General features: G+C 47.1%; 1 protein-coding gene across 1 annotated transcript; it reads left to right on the forward strand.

Annotated features, from left to right (window-relative positions):
* The first annotated feature begins 374 nt into the window (after nt 1-374).
* Nucleotides 375-4,532, forward strand: LOC103283679 (homeobox protein SIX1). The gene is made up of 2 exons (XM_008138979.3): nt 375-1,213; nt 3,174-4,532. Exons 1-2 carry the CDS (start codon nt 654-656, stop codon nt 3,466-3,468), a joined length of 855 nt encoding a protein of 284 aa, XP_008137201.1. The 5' UTR covers nt 375-653; the 3' UTR covers nt 3,469-4,532.
* Nucleotides 4,533-22,971: the final 18,439 nt, after the last annotated feature.

The following is a 22,971-nucleotide window of genomic DNA, read 5'->3' on the forward strand; positions in this document are numbered from 1 at the left end:
AGTCATTGATTTGCGCAGAGATGTGCGCGGCTGCCCTTAGGTGACACTGCAGAGGGGGCTCACATTGCCGGGTCCTGACGCGATCACCCACCCCACCCCCCTCCCGCTCCCCGGCAGCACGGCTCCCTCCTCCCCCCGCCCTCCACCTCGCTTCCCACCTCTCCGGGTCCTTCTGCTCTCACCACTCCCAATCCCCCACTCCACAGCCTCGCCCTCCCTGCACGGGGCGGCGCGGCCTCCCAGCCTGGCCCGGCGGCGCGCGGGCTGGCCAGACGCGGATAGGCGCCTTCCGCAGCCAATCAGCGCGCTGGGGACGCTGCGCGCTTTAAGGCAGCTGCCGGGAGAACAGAAACCAAGTTCCCCGGCAACGAGCAGCATCCACCCGGCGGAGGGCTGGAGCCAGCTGGGCCCGAAAGGCTGCGGAGTGAGCTGGCCTCTCGGTGTCCCGCGCGCGCCCCACTCCTCGTCCAGCTCTTTTTCTGGGTTCGCCCATCCCCAAATCTCGACTTATTTTTTTTCGGCTAGGGAAAGCCTAGGAAGGGGGTTAGGAGCAGCCGCGCCCCCCTCCCTGCGGCCGCCGCCGCCCCCTGCGTTTTCGGCTCCGTTCCCTGCCGCGTGCGCCCGGACTCCGTGCGCCCCGGCAGGCCCCAGCCATGTCGATGCTGCCGTCGTTCGGCTTTACGCAGGAGCAAGTGGCGTGCGTGTGCGAGGTTCTGCAGCAAGGTGGGAACCTGGAGCGCCTGGGCAGGTTCCTGTGGTCGCTGCCCGCCTGCGACCACCTGCACAAGAACGAGAGTGTGCTCAAGGCCAAGGCCGTGGTCGCCTTCCACCGCGGGAACTTCCGCGAGCTCTACAAGATCTTGGAGAGCCACCAGTTCTCGCCTCACAACCACCCCAAGCTGCAGCAACTGTGGTTGAAAGCGCACTACGTGGAGGCCGAGAAGCTGCGCGGCCGGCCCCTCGGCGCCGTGGGCAAATATCGGGTGCGCCGAAAATTCCCGCTGCCGCGCACCATCTGGGACGGCGAGGAGACCAGCTACTGCTTCAAGGAGAAGTCGCGGGGTGTGCTGCGGGAGTGGTATGCGCACAACCCCTACCCCTCGCCGCGTGAGAAGCGGGAGCTGGCCGAGGCCACCGGCCTCACCACCACGCAGGTCAGCAATTGGTTTAAGAACCGGAGGCAAAGAGACCGGGCCGCCGAGGCCAAGGAAAGGTACGCGATGTGCTTCCCGCCGCCCGGGCGACCTCGGGATGCCTTCCACTCCCCTCCGCCCCTTCCCACCCCCGCAGGCACTCGCCACCGCGTCCTCCCCGCCTGCTGGAACCCGTCCGCCGGGCGGCGCCCGGGCCGCCTCAGCACTGCCGCGAAAGTTCATGAACTCTGAGATCGCCCGCTGGGGATGGATGGGGACGGGTTGGATTTGAGCGCCCGCGCGTGGGCTTCTTGGGGCGTGAGTGTCGAGAAATATTGGCGCTAAGTTTCTCCTGCCTCCCTGACTGGTTGGGGCGAGGTGGGGGGGGGGTGGGGGGTGGGGGGTGGAGAGGGTGTTTCTAGATCAACTAGAAGGGGAGTGTGGATGGCTAACGCCAGGGAAGGGATTCGGTCGGGGCGGAGGGTCGCGAACCTCTCTCCCCTTCCCGGAGGGATGGAGCGGGCCTGAGACTTCAGCTCTGCCCCCGCCGCCGCCCGGGGCTTTACTTGAGCTCTCCTGCCGGCCTTTTGGGCGAGAGGTCGCCGTTTCCTAGGCACTAGCCTTACTAAGGGAGGAGTCTCCCAAAATCCCATGAAAAGAGAGCTTTGGGAGAGGTGGCGCTCGTGGACTCCCCGGCGCCCCAAGCCCAGAAAGGATCGCTCCTCTCCGGGCTCCCTCTCGCGCGCCCCGCGCCCGGGGCCCGTCCGTCGGGCAGTCGGCGCCGCCGCCCCGGACCAGGAAGGGGTCTCCAGTCGCAGGCTTCTCTCGCCTCGGAGCTCCGAAGGCAGCATTTAACAGACCTGTCTCTGCACCCCCGGCCACCTGGCCCCGTCCCTCCGCTCGCAGTAGCTTCCGACTGCGATTCGAGATTCGGAAGAGCGTGCGGGTGGCGGCGACCGCGGGGAGAGCGCTCCGGGGAATCCGACGAGTTTGGGGGGAAACCTGAGCGCAGGGCCAGTTGGATTTCCTTTGTTCGCTTATGAGTTTGGGGGGGGGGCGAAGGTGTCGCCCCCGCTTTCCACTCTGGATACGTTCAGCTGAAATGGGCTTTCTGGGAGAGAGACTGTAAGAGAAGGGGAGAGAGAGAGGGGGGAGGCAGGTTGGCTCTTGGGGTGGGCAGGACCAGCGAGCACTCAGGAGGCGGAAGCGCCGAGGGCTTCCAAATCTTGAAGTTTCCAGGCACCCATCGCCCCGACTGACACCCGGCACCCCGCACCCGCGCGCCCGGCTGTGGCAGCGTCGAGGCACGTTTCCCTAGTGGGGCAGGGCGCGCCGGTGTGGATGTCCGTGGGGAGTGTGAGAGGGCGGCGAGAAGAACCAAGGCCTGAGCGACAGGGGGACAGGGACAGCAGAGTTCCAGTTAGACTTTAGTTACAAAGCGGAGGCCTACACGCCAGGCCGGAGGGCCCAGTACCTGATGGAACTGGACACTGGCTGCGCTCCCTGTGCTTGCTCGGGTCCCTGGGCCGCTCTGGACGCCCCTTCCCATGACCTGGCCTGCGTCTCAGAAAGCAGGGGCCAGGGGAACGCGGCGTTTAATGGTTTCCTCGGAGGGGAGCAGGGCAATTGACTTGGTTCACCCCAAACGTGTGTGCATTGGGCACTGTTTACCCCTTGATAATTTTCTTCATCACCGACATCCATTTGTCGGAGGATTGTCACACTTCTAAATGGGGTGCTTGTTGGTAGGTGTTTAAAAATAATTGTTTGAACAAAAATTTTAAGATAATGTGTGTTTCACATAAGCCCTGCTGCTCTGGCTTTCTGAAATCTGGGGAGGAAGGGACCGGCTCCCCAAGTCTCCAGTCTCCTCAGTCTCTTAAACTTTCCCCAGGACCCGTGGGGATGGGTGGCAGAGCAGGGCTCCTCCATTTGGGTCTATGACTGATTGCACAATGGCCCTTTCCTCCTTCCAGCTCCCCTCCCTCCCTCTCACACTTTTTTTTTTTTAACCATATGGTGTTGTCCTCTATTTCTTAGGGAGAACACCGAAAACAATAACTCCTCCTCCAACAAGCAGAACCAACTCTCTCCTCTGGAAGGGGGCAAGCCGCTCATGTCCAGCTCAGAAGAAGAATTCTCACCTCCCCAAAGTCCAGACCAGAACTCGGTCCTTCTGCTGCAGGGCAATATGGGCCACGCCAGGAGCTCAAACTATTCTCTCCCGGGCTTAACGGCCTCACAGCCCAGCCACGGCCTGCAAGCCCACCAGCATCAGCTCCAGGACTCCTTGCTGGGCCCTCTCACCTCCAGTCTGGTGGACTTGGGGTCCTAAGTGGGGAGGGACTGGGGCCTGGAAGCAGCGACTAGGGACACTTGTAAATAGAATTCAGGAACATTTTTGCAGCTTGTTTCTGGGGTTCTTTGTGCATAAAGGAACGGTGGACTTTCACAAATATCTTTTTAAAACTCAAAACCAACAGTGATCTCAAACTTAGTCACCTCCTTCTCTCCAACTCTTTCCACTTTTGCATTTCCCCTCGCAGTGCAGAAATCAGGAAAAAGGAAAAAAAAAAAAAAACCCAAACAAACAAAAGCATCCAGTCACCCAGTCTTCGTTCTAGGCAACCCACCTGCCTGCTTCAGTAGTCTTTTTTTTTTTTCAATGAATGGGAATTACAAATCAACTAGATTTTAATTATTTCCTTTTAATTTATTTATGGAAAAATCTTTTGGGAAGAAGAAAAGGAAGAGAGAGAGAGAGAGAGAGAGAGAGAGAGAGAGAGAGAGAGAGAGAGAGAGAGAGAGAAGTCAAAATAGTGAAAACAAGAGCCTCTAGCCCTGGAGGAAATGGTTGCATTCTTAAGGTGAAAAGGACAAATATGATCTTATAACTTTTTTTGATGGGGAAAATTAAGTTTACATTTTTCATATTTAGTGTTAAACTATTTTATGTAGCTTAAAATGAAATAACAGTATTAGGGGGAAAAACAAGTGCCTAAATGTCTTAATGCTCTCTATGTGAGGCAGTTAGAGATAGAAGTGACCATTAGTAGTAATACAACTATTTTTTTGTCAAATTTAGTGGGGTTTTCTGGTTGTTCTTTGTTTTCTTGGGTTTTTTTTTTATGGCAAGCTTTAAAAATGTAACAATGTGAGAAAACAACAAAACCCTCCTGAATGCCATTTCTTTTCACGCCCTCGAAGCGTCCGTATCTGTATCCTTCTCCTGTTAAGGGTTGCCCCTGTTCCTACTTTCTAGCTTGCAACAAATATGGGACAAATCTGGCAATCTGGTATTTGTTACTAAAACAGCATGTGTTTTCAGGTTTCTTTTCTATTGTACCTAAACCTGTCTAAATTAAAACTTAGTAGAACACCAGGAGTACGATTCTGTTTCTCAAAGGTGAGTTGTGTATTGCTGTCATTGCTGCCCCCTCTTCCCCCCCCCACCCCCCACCCCGTTTTAACAGATAGTTTTGTTGCTTTTCTACTTAATGGTGGTTCTGGATTGCAGGGTACCTGAACCAAGAGTGGTGACTGAGTTAATTATATGACAGAAAAAGAGTGAATTTGGCTTTGAGCTATTAATTTATTTTTATTATTTACACAGGCAATTTTGTTTACCACTAGCTCTACTCCACAGCATTCATTTGTTAACTCAGCTCTTTTGTACTAACAAGTTTATGACCAGACTGTGAAAGTAAAAATAATTTATCTGTTTGGAGAAAAAAAAAAAAAAAAAAAAAGGAGGGGGCCTGGAACAAGGAGAGGAACCTGGTGAATTAACCTGCACAAATGGAAAGCAGACCAGCAGCAGGGCAGGAGCTCTGTGCAGTGCTGCCGGGGAGCGTTCAGAAAAGTCGCAGTGATCAGGTAGGCTCCATATTAACTTTTGCCGGGGGCAAAACTGATGTATCTCTGTATTTAGCTTTTAAAATTAGTGAAACAAATGGCATTATTTATTAAAATTCTACTCAGGATAACAGGATTGGCTTGCTTGTGCTTTGTAAAATATTGTTCCCCAGAGAGAGTCTATTTATTTTCTGACATGACAGTTTCATAATTTTGACTTTTCCCCATCCGTGTCACCATTAATATAGTAATTTCTTATTTTTTTTTCCCCTTCCTCTTTCCTATCTTTCCTGTGCTGATCTAGGAAACTGAGGTGGGTTGCGGATTAAGGCCTTATTAGTATGAGGGTATTTTTTAAAAATGTCAAATGGATTTGACGGAGTTCAAGGGAGAAAGGGTCACTGTACTTAGCTGTAGTCACTTTTACTTATGAAGTCATTTTTCCCCTCAGTGACGGACAGATGTGCACACAGCCGCTCAGAGACAATCGTTTGGACTGGGAGCTCAGGGTCCCAGTCTCCCTTGTTAGTGTTTTGGATCATTAAGTTGGTGTTTATTTAAGTCACTAGGGTGTTTATTCTCCAGGTCTTGGGCCGTGGAGAAATGCCACCCTCTGCAGGAGGGGGCTCTCACAGGGGGCTCTCCGCACATTCTTCACATTCACTCCCCAAAACAAACACCCCGCACAAAGATAGCTTTCAGTGACCCTGACAGGCTTCAAAGGACGCCGCGGAAATCTCCCTGGAAAAGAAGGAAGGGCCAATTACTTTAATTTCTTACACGCCCTCTCCTCCTCCTCCTCCGACGGCTACCCCCCACCCTTCTAGCTCTGCTCGGTATAATTTTAGGTTCGTCCAAGTTGTCTCCCTGGGCCCGGGAGCCCACTTCCGGCTCCCTTGGTTGGCGAATCTTGGAAATGTCAGCAGATCTGGCGAGGAGCAGAGCGGGCTGATCCTATAAAAGCCCCTGTGATTACTGCTTGTAAACTCGTTAAAAGGACAATTTTCTGTCACAGTCATAAACTCTTTGTAAAATCCCTGGCGCTCGATCCAGAGTGCATATTCCAGATGTGCTTAATAAGAAATTGCACAATACATCCCCTCTGCCACCCTCGCCTCAGTCTGGCTAGACTAGGGAGAAGCAGGAGGAGGTGAGAAAGCGGATTGCTTGGAGTTTTCTTGGCAATCGTTGTAGAGCGATCATGAGGGGGAACTAACTGTGCGTGTGTGTGTGTATGTATATGTGTATATATATGTGTGTATATATATTTATATATATATATATTTTATATATTTTTTTTCCTGGAGGAAATCTTCGAGGACCAGCTGTTAAAGGACTTCCAATTTACCTCCTTGGCGTCGCAGTGTAACTGAATCAAAGCCACTTTCCCTTTCTCCCCCCACAGATTTCATAACCATTAGCCAGAAGTAATGAACAACGGCTTATACGTAAAGTGTTTTTAGGACGAAACCTCACAACCTTTTGCCGAGTAAAATGACAAAAATAACAAAACAGAACCAATGCTAGGTCGGTTTGTTTTCTGATGTTTTAAATCTGAACACAGGCTTGTCCAGGTCCGGCTGCCTCCCCTTCCTGACCTCCCGGCTGGGAACGGAGCTTCCTCAGTGCTCCGAGGTCAGGGGGCTCGGCCGGCGGTTCCGCTTTGGGCTCTGCAGGTAGGGACCCGAGAGGCCCCGAGAGGCCCCGAGAGGCGCAGGCTGGGCGATAGGGCCGCGGGGCCGGGCGTCGCCGGTCTTGAACCTATTCTCCCGGCGAGGACAGCTCGGCCTCACCCCGGCTGGAGTGGAAGCTTCCAGCAGGAGCAGTGACGTCGGCACGGATGGGTGAACTGAGTCTGTGGAGCGGTTCTCCCTTCCCCGCGATCTCCCCGGACACTGAGGGCCCCCGGGCACCTGGCACTGAACCGCGCGGAGCGGCCCTCCCTCTGCTCCCGCGCCGGTGGCTGAAGGGGCTCCACTCCCCCCGCCTCCCCGCCCGTAAGACTGTGGTCAAGTGCAGGCTCCCCTCCTTTCCGTGGGCCTACGGCTGCGGAAACACGGGGAGCTTCTGCTGCCCGCACACTCCGGAGGGCATCATCGCCGCTCTGCCCGCTCGGGGCGCCGCGAGTGAGACGCCGCCGCTGCTCCCCGCATCACAGCAGCTCCAGCGCGTGGTCTGGTGGCTCGGTCCGCTGCGCCCTGGAGAGCAGAGGCTGCCAGGCTGGCCTCGCAGGGCCAGACAGTGGAGGAGGCTTGGCCTGAACTTCGCGGGACCACGCAGGTGCCATTGTCTTGGGCACCCCGGGGGCACCTCCCAGGCCCGAGTCCAGCTCCCTCTCGCAGTGCTGGAGCTGAGGTCCCCGCGAGGCGTGTGAGTGGTGCGGGGCGCGGGGCGCGGGACGGCGGGTTGGCCCAGGCCGCCGGCTGCTCTCCGCCCAGCTGCCCACCGGGGAGGGCGCTCTCCGGCTCTCAGACCCCGCGCGCTGCGCCCAGGGCAGCGGGCTCAGACCTCTGAGCCTGGTCGGGAAGCGGCCTAGGCCCTGCCGCCCGTTCCTCGCTCCCCTTCCTGCTTCCGATCAGACCCGTCTCCTCTGCCTCCTGCAGCCTCGGCCTCGGCTCTCGGACCTGGGCTTTTCGCCCGCGCCCCTCGCGGAGGGGTGCCAGTCAGAGAGGGCGCCCCTTCCCGGGCTTGTGGCAAGAACGTCCACGGCCAAGGAGAGCGGCTCTGGTTTCCAGAGTCTCGGGCAGGACCCGGCGGCAGCTCCACCTCCTCGGCGGGGCGAGGTCGGACGTTTTCTCCCCGGTCCGGTCCGTGGCCCTGGGGACAGCAGCGGCCCCTTCCCCAGCGGGAAGCCACTGGCCGGCCCCGCTGTCGGGGCGCACTTTCTGCCCTTCTTCGGCGGGTAGGTGGCGTAGACCGGGAAAGGTGAGACAGAGCTAAGGTGGGGAGACGCGCTGGTGTTCCTCGTTTCTCCTTTTTCTGAGCTGTTCCCGGGAGCAGAAGCCTAAAAACTCTCCTAGGCTATTTCCCTCCAACCTCCGGGAGCCAGGAGAACCTGTGTCCGTACCCACTTCGTCCCGGATGGGGCAATGCGCACTGAGGTTCCCCCGAGGGCCCAGTCCCTTAGCCGGCAGGTCTGCTCTGCGGCCTTGGCTGGGGATTTCTCGAGCCCCCTCAACGTCTAGTGACCCCTTCCCCAGTCTGGCTGCATCCAGTAGCCCCACCTGGAAGACTCTCCAAAGAGATGCGTGAGCCAGCCAGGAAAGAAAGAGTCAACATCGTGGGCTTATCCTCTACCCAGAAAAGGCGCTGCCCTGGAAAGGCCGCGTTTTCTCTAGCGTTTTCAACCGAGTGTACACACACAACTTGGTTCCAGCTGATGAAATTGGAAACCTGTTCTCCCACTGAGGATGACAATCAGGGTTTTAGACGCTGCGGTAACTTTCAGACAGCGAGAAACAACACTGCAGTAGCAATTAAAAACAAAGAGAGACTGCTTGAGGCGCTGGATGCACGTCTCTTCCCCGCTCGGAGTTTCAGCCTCTTTCCTTTTAACTTGTTAATGAACAGCTGGGACCCCAGTTCTCAGCAGGTAGAGAGCACTGCCACCTTAAGGTTCGCTCCTCTCTATTGCCTTTTCTCCCCTCTCCTTTTGAGAGAGTGCTTACTAATTGTTTTCTTTTGCCATAACGTTAAAATATTCTTAAAATCACACCACCGCCCCCTGATCAAACAGGAAAGTGCAGAAAGAAAAAAAAAAAAACAAAAAACTAAAACCCAAACAATCTCAGCTTTGAAAGAGAAAAAGGTTAACTTCAGATTTAACACATACTTAAGTGTACCTGAAATGGCTACCCAACTGTAATTAAAATACTACTAGGTGATGGTGGCTGCTCTCGCTTCTTCACTGCCATTAGTGGTTGTCGTTAAAACGACAGATAAATAGAAAGATAGATAGATTCTGGCCCTTTACTTACAATAGTAAGGAGGCTTTAGAAATGTACACCAGCTTCCTCCATCTGGTCACCCATTCTTCCCACCCCCCTTAACTTAGAAGGTAAATCTTTTATGGGACTGACATAGGCAGACCCAAATAGAAACACCCATGGATTTGCACAGGCGCATTTATAATAATTTGCTATACAACTTACTTTAATTTATGATTTTCAGTTGAGTATGGCTTTTCAAAATGCCATGGCTTATTTATACTAGATACATGGTGGCGGTTCAGTACCTGAATTGACATACGTGTAGGATGGTAAAGGAAAAAACAGTCCTAGACTCCATCTTCTTACTGACACAGGCCATTCAATTGTCTTAGGATTCTTAAAGAACATTAAAGTGTTCTTTAACATTTCATAGAGCTAGTCAGCATCCCTGACACAAAGTCTGCAGAATCTGGCCGCAAGTCTGTAAAATTGACTTTCTAGTGTTCTTTACTTTATATTAAGTATTTTTACAAACTCCACTCTCCTTTTCATCCCCCCTAAGGCATGGCTTTAGCTGCTTTGCAACACTTCAGTTCTAATTTGAGTTGCCAGTTATCCCAAAGATCTAAATACCAGGAAAAGGCAACAGGACTGCGAAAAAAATAACAAACCAAACCAAACCCACATAGCTGTGACATCTTTAGTTGGCTCTTACGCAGATATTATATTTAAACTGTAAACACGAGTATGCAATAATATTCCCCTTAACTTTTGCAGCTTGTGTGTGTGTGTGTGTGTGTGTGTGTGTGTGTGTGTGTGTGTGTGTTAGTGGCGGGGACTGGTGTGGTTGGTGGAAGGGAGGAGAATCTTACAGGGCTTGTACAGAAATGCACATTTTTTAGCGTGAGATGGCATAGTCAGCAATATTTTGCAAAAGGCAATTTTACCTCTACGTTGAGGAGGTAGTTACAAGGAAGAAGCATTATCTCTGTATTTATTTATAATGCTATAAATATGAAAGAAAGCAACAAGCTTTTAAAAAAATTAAGCTAGAGAGGTCAATGTGCCTTAGTATCTATGGAGTAAAAAAGAACTTTTAAACTATTGAAGCCTTGTCTGTCTTCAGATAAGTGTGGTGAATATTTTCTATGTGTTGCTGATGAACATAACATGCTTCCTCCGAAAGTCAAGTTCTTGATTTTAATTGAAGAATAATATTGCTCAGGGCTCTACCTCTGAGTACAAATAGCTAAAATAAGAAAACCAGTTCTGGGAATCTGGAACCAATGGCTATTTTCAAAATAAACAGGCAAAATCTTCATAAAGAAGGCCAGGAGGATTATTTTTACATAGAGTACCTCTTGACTTCTCACACATCCTTATGGAAAAACTAAATGGCAGCATGGCAATGCAGGCCCCTTACCATATTTCTGTTAAAAAAAAAATTCAGTCTGATTTAAGGCCTCCAAGCTGTCCTGGTTACCTTCTCCAACATTAATATATCTTAGAAGCAAATCTGTATGCATTTTCTCTTTCCCTCTAATTTTCTGATTTTCTAGGGAGGGAAAGAGATACAGGAAAAAGAAAAGGAGAACAAAATATAAAATAAAGATGCAATTTAAAATTTGTAGTATAATATTTAATAAGTAGCCGTTGTACCCACACAGCAAAGAACACTAGTAGGTGAACCTTTCTGCTTTTGTTCAACTAACGCAAGAAGTCATTTAAAAAATTACCTCTGAGTTAAGTTAGAAATGAAATGAATGGAGGAAATTTTGAAACTGTTTGGATTTTGTCATTTCGAGCCCAACATGGATGCTCAACAAAGCTGATTTATACAGAGTCTAGGGGAGGAGAAACACCAATTTACAGAAGGAAGTTAGGGTAGAGATTTTCCTTTTATTAGGGCCAGCCCAACTGCACCGGCACCCCGGCAGGCAGGAGAGCTTGGAATCTACCTAAATTCGGAGACCACACCTGGGGCTCCTTTCATTAGGTGGAATCAGGTGACTGGAAGACAGCTTCATCCTCTCCTGGTTCCTCCAGGTTCCAGGTCCCCCCTAGGCTGGAACCCCACAAAAATAAGAGGTAAAGATGACCTCTCCAACTCTCATTCGGACCATTTGGTGTGAAGGTGGGTAATTGGGTTTTCGGAAAATGTGCTTTTAGTTCCCCTGGGGGGACGAGAAAGAGTTAATTTGTTTTCTGACAGGTTTCACACTGTGGGCAGGTCTGCCAAAACGGAGAGGAAACAGAGAACAGCCCTATGATTAATTCTACCTGTTTTTCCCATGAGCGATCACCTGCTCCAGGGGTCATGAATAGCAGGTAGCTCTCCCTCTCCAGGGCTCTGAGAGCTTCGTTTGTTTGGTGACAGCTGAGTGACAAGGCCTGAAACCCGAGCCCATCGCCCGGCCTGATGGGGGGATAAAAACCCTGGATGTTCCCTCAAACATTTCAGGAAATGAAAGTTGTAACGCGATCCCTCCTGCGCCCACATCTTCCCCAGCAAACACAAAAGCTCAAAGGAGCCTTCTCGGATTGAATTCGGCCTGGAGTTGATGGAGGGAAAGCGGAGCCCGGCGCGGGGTGGGGGGAAGAGAAGGGAGAAGGTTGGAGCCGGCTGCCAGGCTTTCTGAGCCGGGGAAGGCGGGGAGCGGGGAGCGGGGAGCGGGGAGCGGGGAGAGGACTGGGCGCCAGGGGCCCGGGCGCCCCTCGGGCCGGTTTCCACGCCGCGTCCCAAGCGCCCTGCGCCTCCAGACAGCGTGGGCCGCCGCCACGGTCACAGCCGCCTTAGGGTCAACCCGGAGTGGGAAGGCAAACCCGGGCCTCAGGCCCAGCGCAGACCCCCGGGGGCCACCGCGGGCCGGGCCCAGCCTCGCGCCCCGCTGGCCTGAGTGGGGGCGCTGGGACCCCGCGCCGGCGCTGGGGCAGAGGTGTCCCTTCCGCCCCGGTTGGCGACGCGCGGGCCTCCCTCAGCGCCCTCGCGCTCGGCCGCCCCCATCAGTCAGCAACGTCCCTCTGCCTCCGGGCCTCGCCCGCGCCGGCGGAGGAAGCTCCCCGCCGGCGGCTGGGAGAGGGCGAGGGGGTGGTAATGGGAGAAAGGGGAGCCGGGAAGTTCACGCTCCCACCCCCACCCCCACCCGGCCGACCATCCTTGGGTAGCGCTCCCTGTCAATCACCGCGCCCTGTGCTGTTGCAACCTCAGGGTTGGCAGGAGGAAGTCAATTCAAGGCCCCTCAAGGCCAGTTTTTCTCCTTAACCCAGACAGCTGCTTTGTTCTCTTCCAGAATTTTCTTTTTGCTTCCTGCATGAATTCAGGAATCGTTCCCAGACAGCATTATCAGTCCCCATCTCTCTCTCTCTCTCCAACCTTCATGGGGACTAGGCAGGCGGTACCCCCACCCCCACCCCCACCCCTTTTAAACGTAAAAACACATTACAGAGAGAACTGAGGTGTAAAGCAAATAATGTATTGTCACAGATCCATCACTTGCACGCACATGCAAATTGCGTGACTTTGGGCGAGTTACCTAACTTCTCTGAGCCTCATCAGGGAAAACTGGAACTCTAATACTTACAGGGCAGGGGTACTGTGAAGCTTAAATGAACTGAAGTATTAAATGTAAAGTGCTTGCCACAAAAGATTAAATGAATACTAGCTGTAATTATAACACCCTGGAAGCCTTCTTACACTTTTGCAAAGCTGCCTGGGAAAATTCCCATGATCCTAGAGTTTCCAGTGAGGGCAGATCATGGCCGTTTCCTTCTTTTGTTGGAATCACTGAGGGAAGCACCTCAGGGTTGATAGAGACCTAAGGTCAGACTAGCCTTGGGCATCAGGCAAAGCTGAAACATTTCTTGAAATTCTGAGTCTAGGATGTAGAAGTTTAACTCCAACAATTTAATTCTGAAATGATATTTAAATCTATAATGATTGGATTCTGGTCATCTCTGTTGTTCTTCATGACTTAAACACTTATGTAGATGCCATCATATGTGGTAGAATTCCACTGATGAAAAATAAAAGCCACTTAAATGTGCCTGAAAATGACAAATTACCTGGGAGGGAACTAAAGCATTCAGCTGAGTAGAGAATTTAAGGCCCCACCTAAATGTGTCAACATAAGTGTAGAATAAGAACCTACTTTGAAGATTTAATGCCTTGCTGATGTTAACACAGTGCTGGATATAATAGCACCTGATAAATATTTTTTGAGTAAATGAATGGGCTGTTGAAATGACGGAGAGTCTTTAGATAGAACACAATTCCCAGAGTTGGAATTTCGCAGGACCCTCTTGGGTACATTTCTTCTCTTGTGACACTTGCTAATGATCACCAGGGATGAATAGCTCATTTTGACACATTGCACATCCTTCTCTGATTTCAAGGTCTTTCTGATGTTCTCAGTCAGGTATTACGGAAAGCAAAATGCATGGCTGAAACTTGCTTGGGCAAATTGTGTGTGTGTGTGTGTGTGTGTGTGTGTGTGAGAGAGAGAGAGAGAGAGAGAGAGAGAGAGAGAGAGAGAGAGAATTTTGGGTTTATGTTGGGACTTTTTCCCCCTAGCCTGCCTCAGTGGTAGAATCAGGGAACTACTGGTAGGAGGAACAGCCCCAGCAAAGGTAAATGTAAAACCTAGAGAGGAGGTGGAGCATGCATGTGGTAGGTGTCTTTAAGGATGGGTCCTCACGCACTGTAATCCCTTCACAATGATTTCATTGTCATCACTGGAAAAAACATTTTGTGTTCAGTTCTTTTTTTTTTTTAAATTAATGAGCAACATCGTAGAAGCAGCAATCTTTTTTTAAAATGTTTTATTGATTTTTACAGAGAGGAAGGGAGAGAGATAGAGAGTTAGAAACATCAATGAGAGAGAAACATCGATCAGCTGCCTCCTGCACACCCCCTACTGGGGATGTGCCCGCAACCAAGGTACATGCCCTTGACCGGAATCGAACCCGGGACTCCTCAGTCCGCAGGCCGACGCTCCATCCACTGAGCCAAACCGGCTTCGGCTGTGTTCAGTTCTTTAATACTGCATTTTCCTCCAGCATCTTCATTTTCTTCAAAAGTATCCTAGCCAACTAAAATCTATATGTTTAAGTTTTTAGTTTATGGGATTGATCAATTTATAGTCAATCACCATACAGGCTCAGGAATTGTTCAACACTTTTTTTTGTATAAAAATTTTGTTATACAGGCAGTCCTCAGGTTACGTTGCCATCTCCCATTTATTTATATAAAAAAAAGTTCTGTCATTTCGACGTATGTACATATGTGCTCTATGTTTTTTATTATTTATTTACCACAAGTAAAGGTCAGGAATTGTTATCTTTCTTTTAAACTTTTTTTACTGTTTCACTTCATTACTGCTGTGTATGTGCTCCATGTGAGTGGTGTAGGTGCTTAGTAGGTGGGTTCGACTTTCGGTGAAAATCGCGTTACATGGCGCCATAGGAACAGATCTCCAACGTAACCCGAGGACCTACTGTGCTCAAATTTCCTTGAGGTAGAGGTAGAGGGAGCAGATGTATGTTTAGAAATTTACCCAAAAGATCTGTTCTATACATACTAGAGGACTGGTGCATTAAAATTCATGCACTGGAGGGGGCGGTCCCTCAGCCAGGTCTGTTCCCTCTCACAGTCCGGGAGCCCTCAGGGGCGGGAGGTGACCCGGCGATCAGGGGAAGGCGACGCCCCATCACACCTCTGCTGCTGCCATTGCCGGCAGCGCAAGCCTCGGCTGGCCCTGGTTACCTGAGCCTCAGGCGGCCCTGGGCGGCTGAGGGGCTGAGGGGCTGAGGGGACTGGGGGACTCTGGAGGCAGTCGCATGGAGCGGGCCCAGCCTTGCAGTGTGCCTGCTGCCCCAGCAGGGCTGAGGGGACTGGGCGCTGCCATCTTCTGGCTGTGGGCGCCACCATCTTGGAGGGTATGGCAGTCAATTAGCATATTCCCTCCTTATTGGCTGTGGGCGCTGCCTTCTTTGTGATGGCATGAGGATCAATTAACATATTCCCTCTTTATTAGATTGGATACACTGCTTTGTGCCTGCAGAATTGCATATGTCCACATAAATGCTTATTTTTGGCAAATACATGTTGTAATTTGGCAAATACATGTTACTTTTATTTGTGGAGTAAATATTTAAATTTAAGTTGTACACAGACAGAAATGGATAGAAAAGCTGAGAGTTCAAGGCCATCACTTTTAAGAATGTGTCCTATACTCACAGAAACATTAGGAACTATGTTAGGAACTATGACAATATTGCTGCTAAATCATTTGCATGTTGTAAAATGATTTGCATAGTGCCAGGGCCAGGAGTTCTCAGAATTATGCCCTCTGCCATTGCTTTTAACATGATTGAGATAAAGAACTATGTAGTATTTTTTGTTTCTAAATTGTTTTATCATCCACATATTTAGAAACGAAAAATATGTCCATTTGGCTCAGTGGTTGAGTGTGGACCCACAAACCAGGAGATCACAGTTGGACTCCCTGGCAGGGCCCAGGCCCAGGTTTCTAAGCTGGATCCCCAGTAGGGGGCGTGCAGGAGGCAGCCAATCAATAATTCTCTCTCATCATTGATGTTTCTATCTTTCTTTCCTCCCTTCCCCTCTCTGAAATCAACAAAAACATATTAAAAAAAAATATGTCCATGTGCTCACTCAAAAAATAAAGAGAAATAAGAAGGAGCATTTTATGCTGAGGAATAAGTTAATTTAAATTAGATGAAACTTTGCAGAGGGTTCTTTAAGGAGGTTTGGGTAGATTCCAACCTTTAGCATATCATTCAAGAAATGAAATGCCTTGGGGAGTTCCAAAAGGCACGTCCGCTCTAAATCAGCTTTAGTTCTTTTCAAATAAAAAAATATATGACTGAACTTGAGGTTGGATAAAGAGGGGAGTCTTATTTCTATGCTGCAGATGTATTAGAGTGAAAAAAAATAAGTGTGGAAATACAGGCTCCTCAATTTTAAAGTTTCTTTAAAGGATTTATATGTAAGTGCTGAATCAGTAGTTCTTATCCAATCACTTAACCTCCCCCAAACTGAAAGACTTATCAATATACTCAGACGTATATTAACTTTCTACTGGAAATTAGTTATAGCTAAAATGAATTAGCCCCCATGGAGTGCTTAGAAAATAGCATACTAGATGTTTTCAGTATATTTATGATGCATGACATTTCATGATTTTAATTCTAGGTCAATCTCAGTTGACTGATCCTTCAACTGTTACAAGCATTTTTTCCTTTTGATTAAGGCTGAAAACAATGGAAAAACAGTCAGTTTTTTATAAAATTTAAATATTTTAACATTAGTTGAGCTAAACAAGGAATGAAATAAGCTTTATTTTTCAGTGTTCAAGTTTTTAGCATTATATGCTGTCAAAATTACTGTAAAAACATGTATGTGACAGATGTTAAAATTTGTGAGCATTGCCCCTCTCCCCCCCAACTATATCATGTGTGACTTTGGGATAATAAAGACTTGAAATTGAATAGTTATCTGAAATGGATAAAATATAGTAAAACAGAAGTACCAAGTTTTTGTGAAGATATGAAGAAAACTCACAAACAAGACTCAAGATTTATTTTAATCTTCCATTACACTTCTTATGAACAACACAAGTGGTTAAGAAAGACCTATTTTCTTTGCTGGTTCTCTCAGCCATACTTCCCTAGAGAAGTGTACCAAAGGAAGTATGGTAATGAGGATTAGGAGAGTCAAATACTGCTAGCCAGTGGGTGTACTGTGGATTGTATTACCTGCAGGAGTGGAGGCAAAATACCCATAAAATAGCCTTTCAGATTCAGTTTGTCTCAAGTTACATTGTGAAACTCAGTGGTTTGGTACAGTTGTATACTCATTGGCTCTGAAGAATTAAACAGAGTTGGGGTGGGCCAGCCCTTGTGCAGAAGGACATGCAGGTGGTACCAGAGGTTTTGGGGTTTGTGGTTTCCTATGGGAAATTCTTTAGGTGATTGCATGCCCCCCCCTCACCCCCTGAATAGAGTGGGTCAGAGGCAGAAGGCCCAGGGCCTCATTTATAGCGCCGTCTTGTTTCACAGGCCAGTCTATATTACGAAGACTAATATGAGCCACACTATTATTTTTAATTTCAGCATTGGCCCTCTTTCACTGAACATACCAACACCAGTGTTGAAATCATATCTTTCATTCATTAAGAGAAGAGAGTTCCAACATGCCATATTTCTTAGCTGAGAAATAAAACCTCAAGTTCTGACCACAAAATTCACCTTAACATTCTTTAGTTCTCTTGGAAGTGGTATCAATAATCCTGGTAACCTGGTTGAAACTCAGGTTTGAGACCTCCTCCATGCTCATTTATGTACTAACCATAACTGAAAGTGGCATTTATTTTTCCCTCCCCGTTCTAGGCTGCAGTGTGGTATTTTTCTGTGGACGGTTGTTAAGCTGATGGCTGTTAAGCTGATGGCCAAGGAAGTTTTGAAGACTTTCTGTTTAGATATACTTTAATTGGTTTAATCTCTTAAGTCTGAACAAAACATTATAATATCTACAAATACTTTTTATGGAAGAAAATAGAAACTTTTCTAAAAATTTGGTAAATTATTGAGACTATGATACTAATGGCTATATGCATACTGTAACTACTTGTGCTACCAGGACGGTAATATTTTACTAGGGAAAATGAATCATTGGGTTTTATAGGAATCAATGGATTACTAGGATGAATGAAATACCATTGCAAAGTGCAGTCATGCTTCAGGTCAATGTCAAAAAAGGTTTTATGTTGGACCAGCTATTTTAGAGACAATAAACAAGAGCATTAGTGAATTTCCAATGTCCATAGTTTTTTTTTGAAATGTATGGGAAGCCAGAGAGCACTGTAACTTATTTTCTCAGCAACTTGATTTATCCAGTCATTTCTTAAAACCTGTATCCTGCCCTAGCTGGTTTGGCTCAGCTAGGATACAGCGTCGGTCTGTGAACTGCAGGGTCCCAGGTTCGATTCCGGCCAAGGACACATGCCCAGGTTGTGGGTTTGATCCCCAGTGGGGGGCATGCAGGGGACAGCCGATCAATGATTCTGTCTCACCATTGCTGTTTCTGTCTCTCTATCCCTCTCCCTTCCTCTGTGAAATCAATAAAAATATATTTAAAAAACCCCACCTGTATCCTTTTTTAAATGTCTTCCTTTTTTACACATTCTCATTACTATTCCAGTAGATTCAATGCAATTAATTGTCTTTACAAATGGAAATAAACACTATCTTTATTGATTGATTCATTAACAGTGGGCAATTAACGAAGTCTAGTGGGAGGAGACAGTAGAGTTGGTAATGAAGGTGGATTAAAAGGGATAAGAAAAAATATTTTCTCTCTTTTTCTGATAAGGTTGTGCTTCTAATTAGCCAAAGATTTGTGAAAAGGAGAACTGTAATGCTAGAAGGGATTAGAAGGTTAAGGGAACGTTTCTGTGCTTGTGCTGCCTGGTTGAGCCAATTGCTTTGCATATAGGAGGCTGACATGTCAGCACAGCGATCTCTGCTAAACTTCTGGCCCCCTTGCTTTCACCAGAAATGAATCCAAATATTTAGATATGCTCTCAGTGTTGCAATTAAATTAGGAATTTTGCCTAGAATGAAATCTCAGAAAAAGTGAAATTCTTGGCCATGTACGTACAAGCAATGATAGATAATAAAAGTAAGGTTTAAAACAATAAACATCTCATGAGATTTCCGACTCAGTAACGTCTTTGTTTATGATAGATGCAAGGGAAAGGTTTGGTGGAATGTACCTTTAGCTTTTATAGGAACATTTTTCTACCTTGAGAATTTGGCAATAGTTAGAAAACCACCAATGTAAATGCCCCTCCCCTCCTGGTAGTATGATTTAAAGTGGCTGTCTCAGAAAGAATCTGCCCATGGCCTCAGTTCTAATTCATAGAACTGAAGTCACATTTATTTTAAAGAGTTGACCAGTTAAGTATAAAGAAAGCTCTCCTTTCTAACAATGAGTGGAGAATTATGGTTAAAAATGTTATTCATGAGCAATCCACAAAATGGTTCTTGGATCAAATGTAGCATTAACAGAGGGGATTTGGCCATGGACTCTAGATGCAACCTTATATGGGATAGCTTTATCTCCCTGCCCAATCTCTCCCGATAAGATTGTGCTGGTGGAAACTGAGAACTGTTCAGGTAGCTGAATGACTGGTCTTGAGACAGATTGTCCCTGTGGAAGGGCAGTATAATCACACAGAAAAACATCATCGTAACTTCACATATTTTATACCCAAAGTACAAACTTTTTACTTCACATATTTTATAACAAAAGTACAAACTGGATTCACTGAATTGCTTGTAATATACACTGAGTGGCCAGATTATTATGATCTCTGAATGCATAATAATCTGGCCACTCACTGTGTGTGTGTGTGTGTGTGTGTGTGTGTGTGTGTGTGTGTGTGTGTATTAGAGGCCCGGTGCATGAATTCGTGCATGGGTGGGGTCTGGCCAGCCTGGCCAGAGGGAGGGGACATGGGCGGTTGGCTGGCCTGCCTGCTGGTCAAACTCCTGGTCGAGGGGACAATTTGCATATTAGCCTTTTATTATATAGGATATACACTGAGTGGCCAGATTATTATGCGTTCAGAGATCATAATAATCTGGCCACTCAGTGTATGTACATTATCATTCATGTTTGGGGTGGGTAAATACTTTTTATTTTTAAATATATATTTTATTGATTTTTTTACAGAGAGGAATGGAGAGGGAGAGGGAGAGAGAGTTAGAAACATCAATGAGACAGAAACATCGATCAGCTGCCTCCTGCACACCCCCCACTGGGGATGTGCCCGCAACCAAAGCACACGCCCTTGACCGGAATCGAACCCGGGACCCCTGAGTCCACAGGCTGACGCTCTATCCACTGAGCCACACCGGCCAGGGCGGGTAAATACTTTTATTATAAAGATTTTAAAAAGAGGATCTTTGTCTTTAGAATGTGACTCCAGACCTTTCCCAGGCAGGGTTTTCATTAAAAACAAAAATGCTGCCAGAGCACCCAGGAAAGTGTAACCATAGTAAATAGTCATAAGATAATGAGAGAAAGATTTTAATCTAACTAGATTTGGTGAATGTGTAGGTGTTTAACTGTGTGTTAAACCAGGAAAAACACATCTAATATAAACAGTGTTATCTTTTTGGAACAACTGTACTTACGTTGGTTAACAAGTATAAACATGTATATGAATTACAGTTACACTTTTTAAACTAGCTTCTTCCAAGTGCCTAAGGTTATGCCTACATAAAACTAGCATCACAATTTTATTAAAAAAACAACTACTTCAAACCCAGTGAAACTGATCATTTGGTAGCACAGAAAGCAAAATACGTGATCTGAGGGGATATTGTAGTATTATAAATAGTTTATAAATTTATCTTAGCGGTTTCATCACTCTCTTCCCCAATCTTAGTATACTATAGATCTGTTAAGGTACAAAAAAGCTTTTAGACTGCCAGGATTCTATTTCTATATGTTTATTATTTATTTATTTATTTATTTATTTATTTATTTATTTATTTATTTTTCTTTTAACATTTCTTTCTATTTCTTAAATAAGAACCACATTTTCTAGCAACCTGAAAACCTTCCTCTGCCCGAGATGGTGGCAAAGTCAATCTATTGACAGGGTAACTTGTACATAATAAGTAATTTCCTTTGTTGCAATCATCTAACCTATTGCCAGGGTAACTTGTACATAATAAGTAATTTCCTTTGTTGCAATCATCTAACCTATTGTTTGTCATCTTATTGTTAAGAGTTCAGGGTGGCTATGAAAAAATGTTTGAGGTTCTAGATAACTCCTGAGAACAGGCTGTTACTTACTGAATAATGGTTTTAAGGCTCTTGGCAGAAGTGTTGAAAGCTTTACCGTAACCATTGATGCCCACTCAAAACACTTCAACATTTATCTTTTAAAAAAGAATTTCTGGTATTATTCCTAGAAACAGTAATTATGCTCTCAATAAAAACGCTTTTAGTCATATTTCAGAGGGGGTTAGAGAGGCGAGTATAAGCCTAGGTTTAGCACATTAATTAAACATCAAAGAGTCCAGGACTGGGGCTAAAATCCCAACAATATCTCATGAATTCTCAAATTGTTCACCCTTCAGATGGGATCAGCATACAATGATCTAGGGACCTTGTCTTGGTCACTTTCAGAAGATGGCATTATAGTTCCTTTTTGTTTCTTCCTCCCCTCAACAAGAACGCCTTGACCCCAGTGGTTTATAAACAACCTAGACACATAGTTCTCTCTTCTGAGTATTCAATACATGTCTCTGGAGTACTCTCAAGTTGTCAGATGTTGTCCTGATATTAGAGGCTGCTTGTTCTTTGTTTAAGGATCTTTTAATAAAATCCCATCCACATCAGGATCCCAGGAGAGTCTCATCAGTCTATATTTTTCTGAATTCTTATTTCTGAACACTTCTCTGCTCCTGTTTTCTCGAGTCTAATTTTCCTCTGTGTTCTTTCTTTTTCCTTCACAATACTACATTTTATAGCATGGATGGCATCTGAGGGGAGATAAAGGAAGAAAATGGACATCTGTCATATGAAAGAGAGTGTTTTCCTTTGGTATGGCCAATGCCCAGCTCATTGCCAAACACCTATATGGTGCTTTGTGAATGGCTGAAAAAATGATGTTCAGAAACACAAGGGACAGTGAATGATAGAAACCTTATTTTCGTCTTTCATTGCGTACAGATTGAGTAAGCACGAGAGGGAACAGCTGGGAGAGATTGAAGTGAGACTGTAAGGAAAAACCATGTGATGCTAAGGGGTTTGGGACTTCAGGACTTTTTACCTGGGAAATCTAAAAGTTGCTGTACTGGGAGAATTTAAAGAATGGCAGATGATTATTTCTGGAAAGTGGTCTCACCCAAAGGGTACCCCCCAATCCTCACCTAAGGATATGCATTTTTATTGATTTTTTTAGAAAAAGAGGGAGGGAGAGGGAGAGAGAAACATCGATATATGAGAGAGAAGCATCGACTGGTTGCCTTCTGCACCTGCACACGCTGCCACCAGCGATGGAACACATCATCTGGAATCAAACCTGCCACCCTTTGGTGTACAGGACAATGCTCCAACCAACTAAGCCACACTGGCCAGGGCAAGAGTCAAAGGTTTTAACCAATGTTTCTATGTTGGTGTTTGACAGGTGTGGTCTGTAGACCACCTGCATCAAAATCCACTGGTGTGCTTGCTTGTATTTTAAACAAATATCACAAGTGATTCTTCCACGAACTAAAATTTGAGAACAGCTGTTCCAAATAATATTCCCATTTTATATCTCCTGCCATCATTATCTCTTACCTGGATTCCTGCAATCGCCCCTCATAGTCTTCCCACTGCCATATTTTCCTTCTCTAGTATATCCTACAAGCAGCAGCAGCCAGAATGAGCCTTGGATCATGTCACTTCTCTGCTTTAAGTCCTTCAGTGACTTCCCATTACACATAGAATTAAGCCTAAACTTCGTATGGTGGTCTAGAAGGCCCAGTATGATCATTTTTAAATCTCATTTCACGCTCCCCTTCAGGCACCATACGTCAGTCCTATGAGCTTTTAGTGCCTCAAATAAGCCAAAGTCATTCACTCTTCAAGGACGCTACAGACACCGTTTCCTCTGACCCGTAAGATCACCCCTCTTCCACCTTAATCCTTCCTGCCATTTGTGTGTTACCATCTCAGAGGCCTTTTCTTTAAGATCTATGTATTGCAGCAGAGAGTTTAGGTGCGTATGGCTATAAATATCAGAAAACCACAACCCCAACTGGCTAAAAGTAGAGCAGGTTCCAGGCATGACCCTCTAGGCAGTCTGCTCACAGCAATCCTCCTGGCTAGACCAACTCCGTGAGTTGATGTCATCCCCAGGCTGGTTGCAAGGTGATTGCTGTAGTTCTAGGCATCTCATCTAGTGACAGCTGCATCCGGAGGGACAAGAGGAACTTTCTTTTCCTTAAGCTCTGAGGAGGAAGGAAGCCTT

This window comes from Eptesicus fuscus, chromosome 5 (genome assembly GCF_027574615.1).
Source record: "Eptesicus fuscus isolate TK198812 chromosome 5, DD_ASM_mEF_20220401, whole genome shotgun sequence".
NCBI classification, from domain to species: Eukaryota; Metazoa; Chordata; class Mammalia; order Chiroptera; family Vespertilionidae; genus Eptesicus; species Eptesicus fuscus.

What these genes read in the sequence shown, in the direction of transcription:
- LOC103283679 (XM_008138979.3), top strand. Translation starts at nt 654, where the DNA reads ATGTCGATGCTGCCGTCGTTCGGCTTTACGCAGGAGCAAGTGGCGTGC. An exon ending in GCCGCCGAGGCCAAGGAAAG is followed by an intron (nt 1,214 to 3,173) that starts GTACGCGATGTG and finishes TCTATTTCTTAG; the next exon opens with GGAGAACACCGAAAACAATA.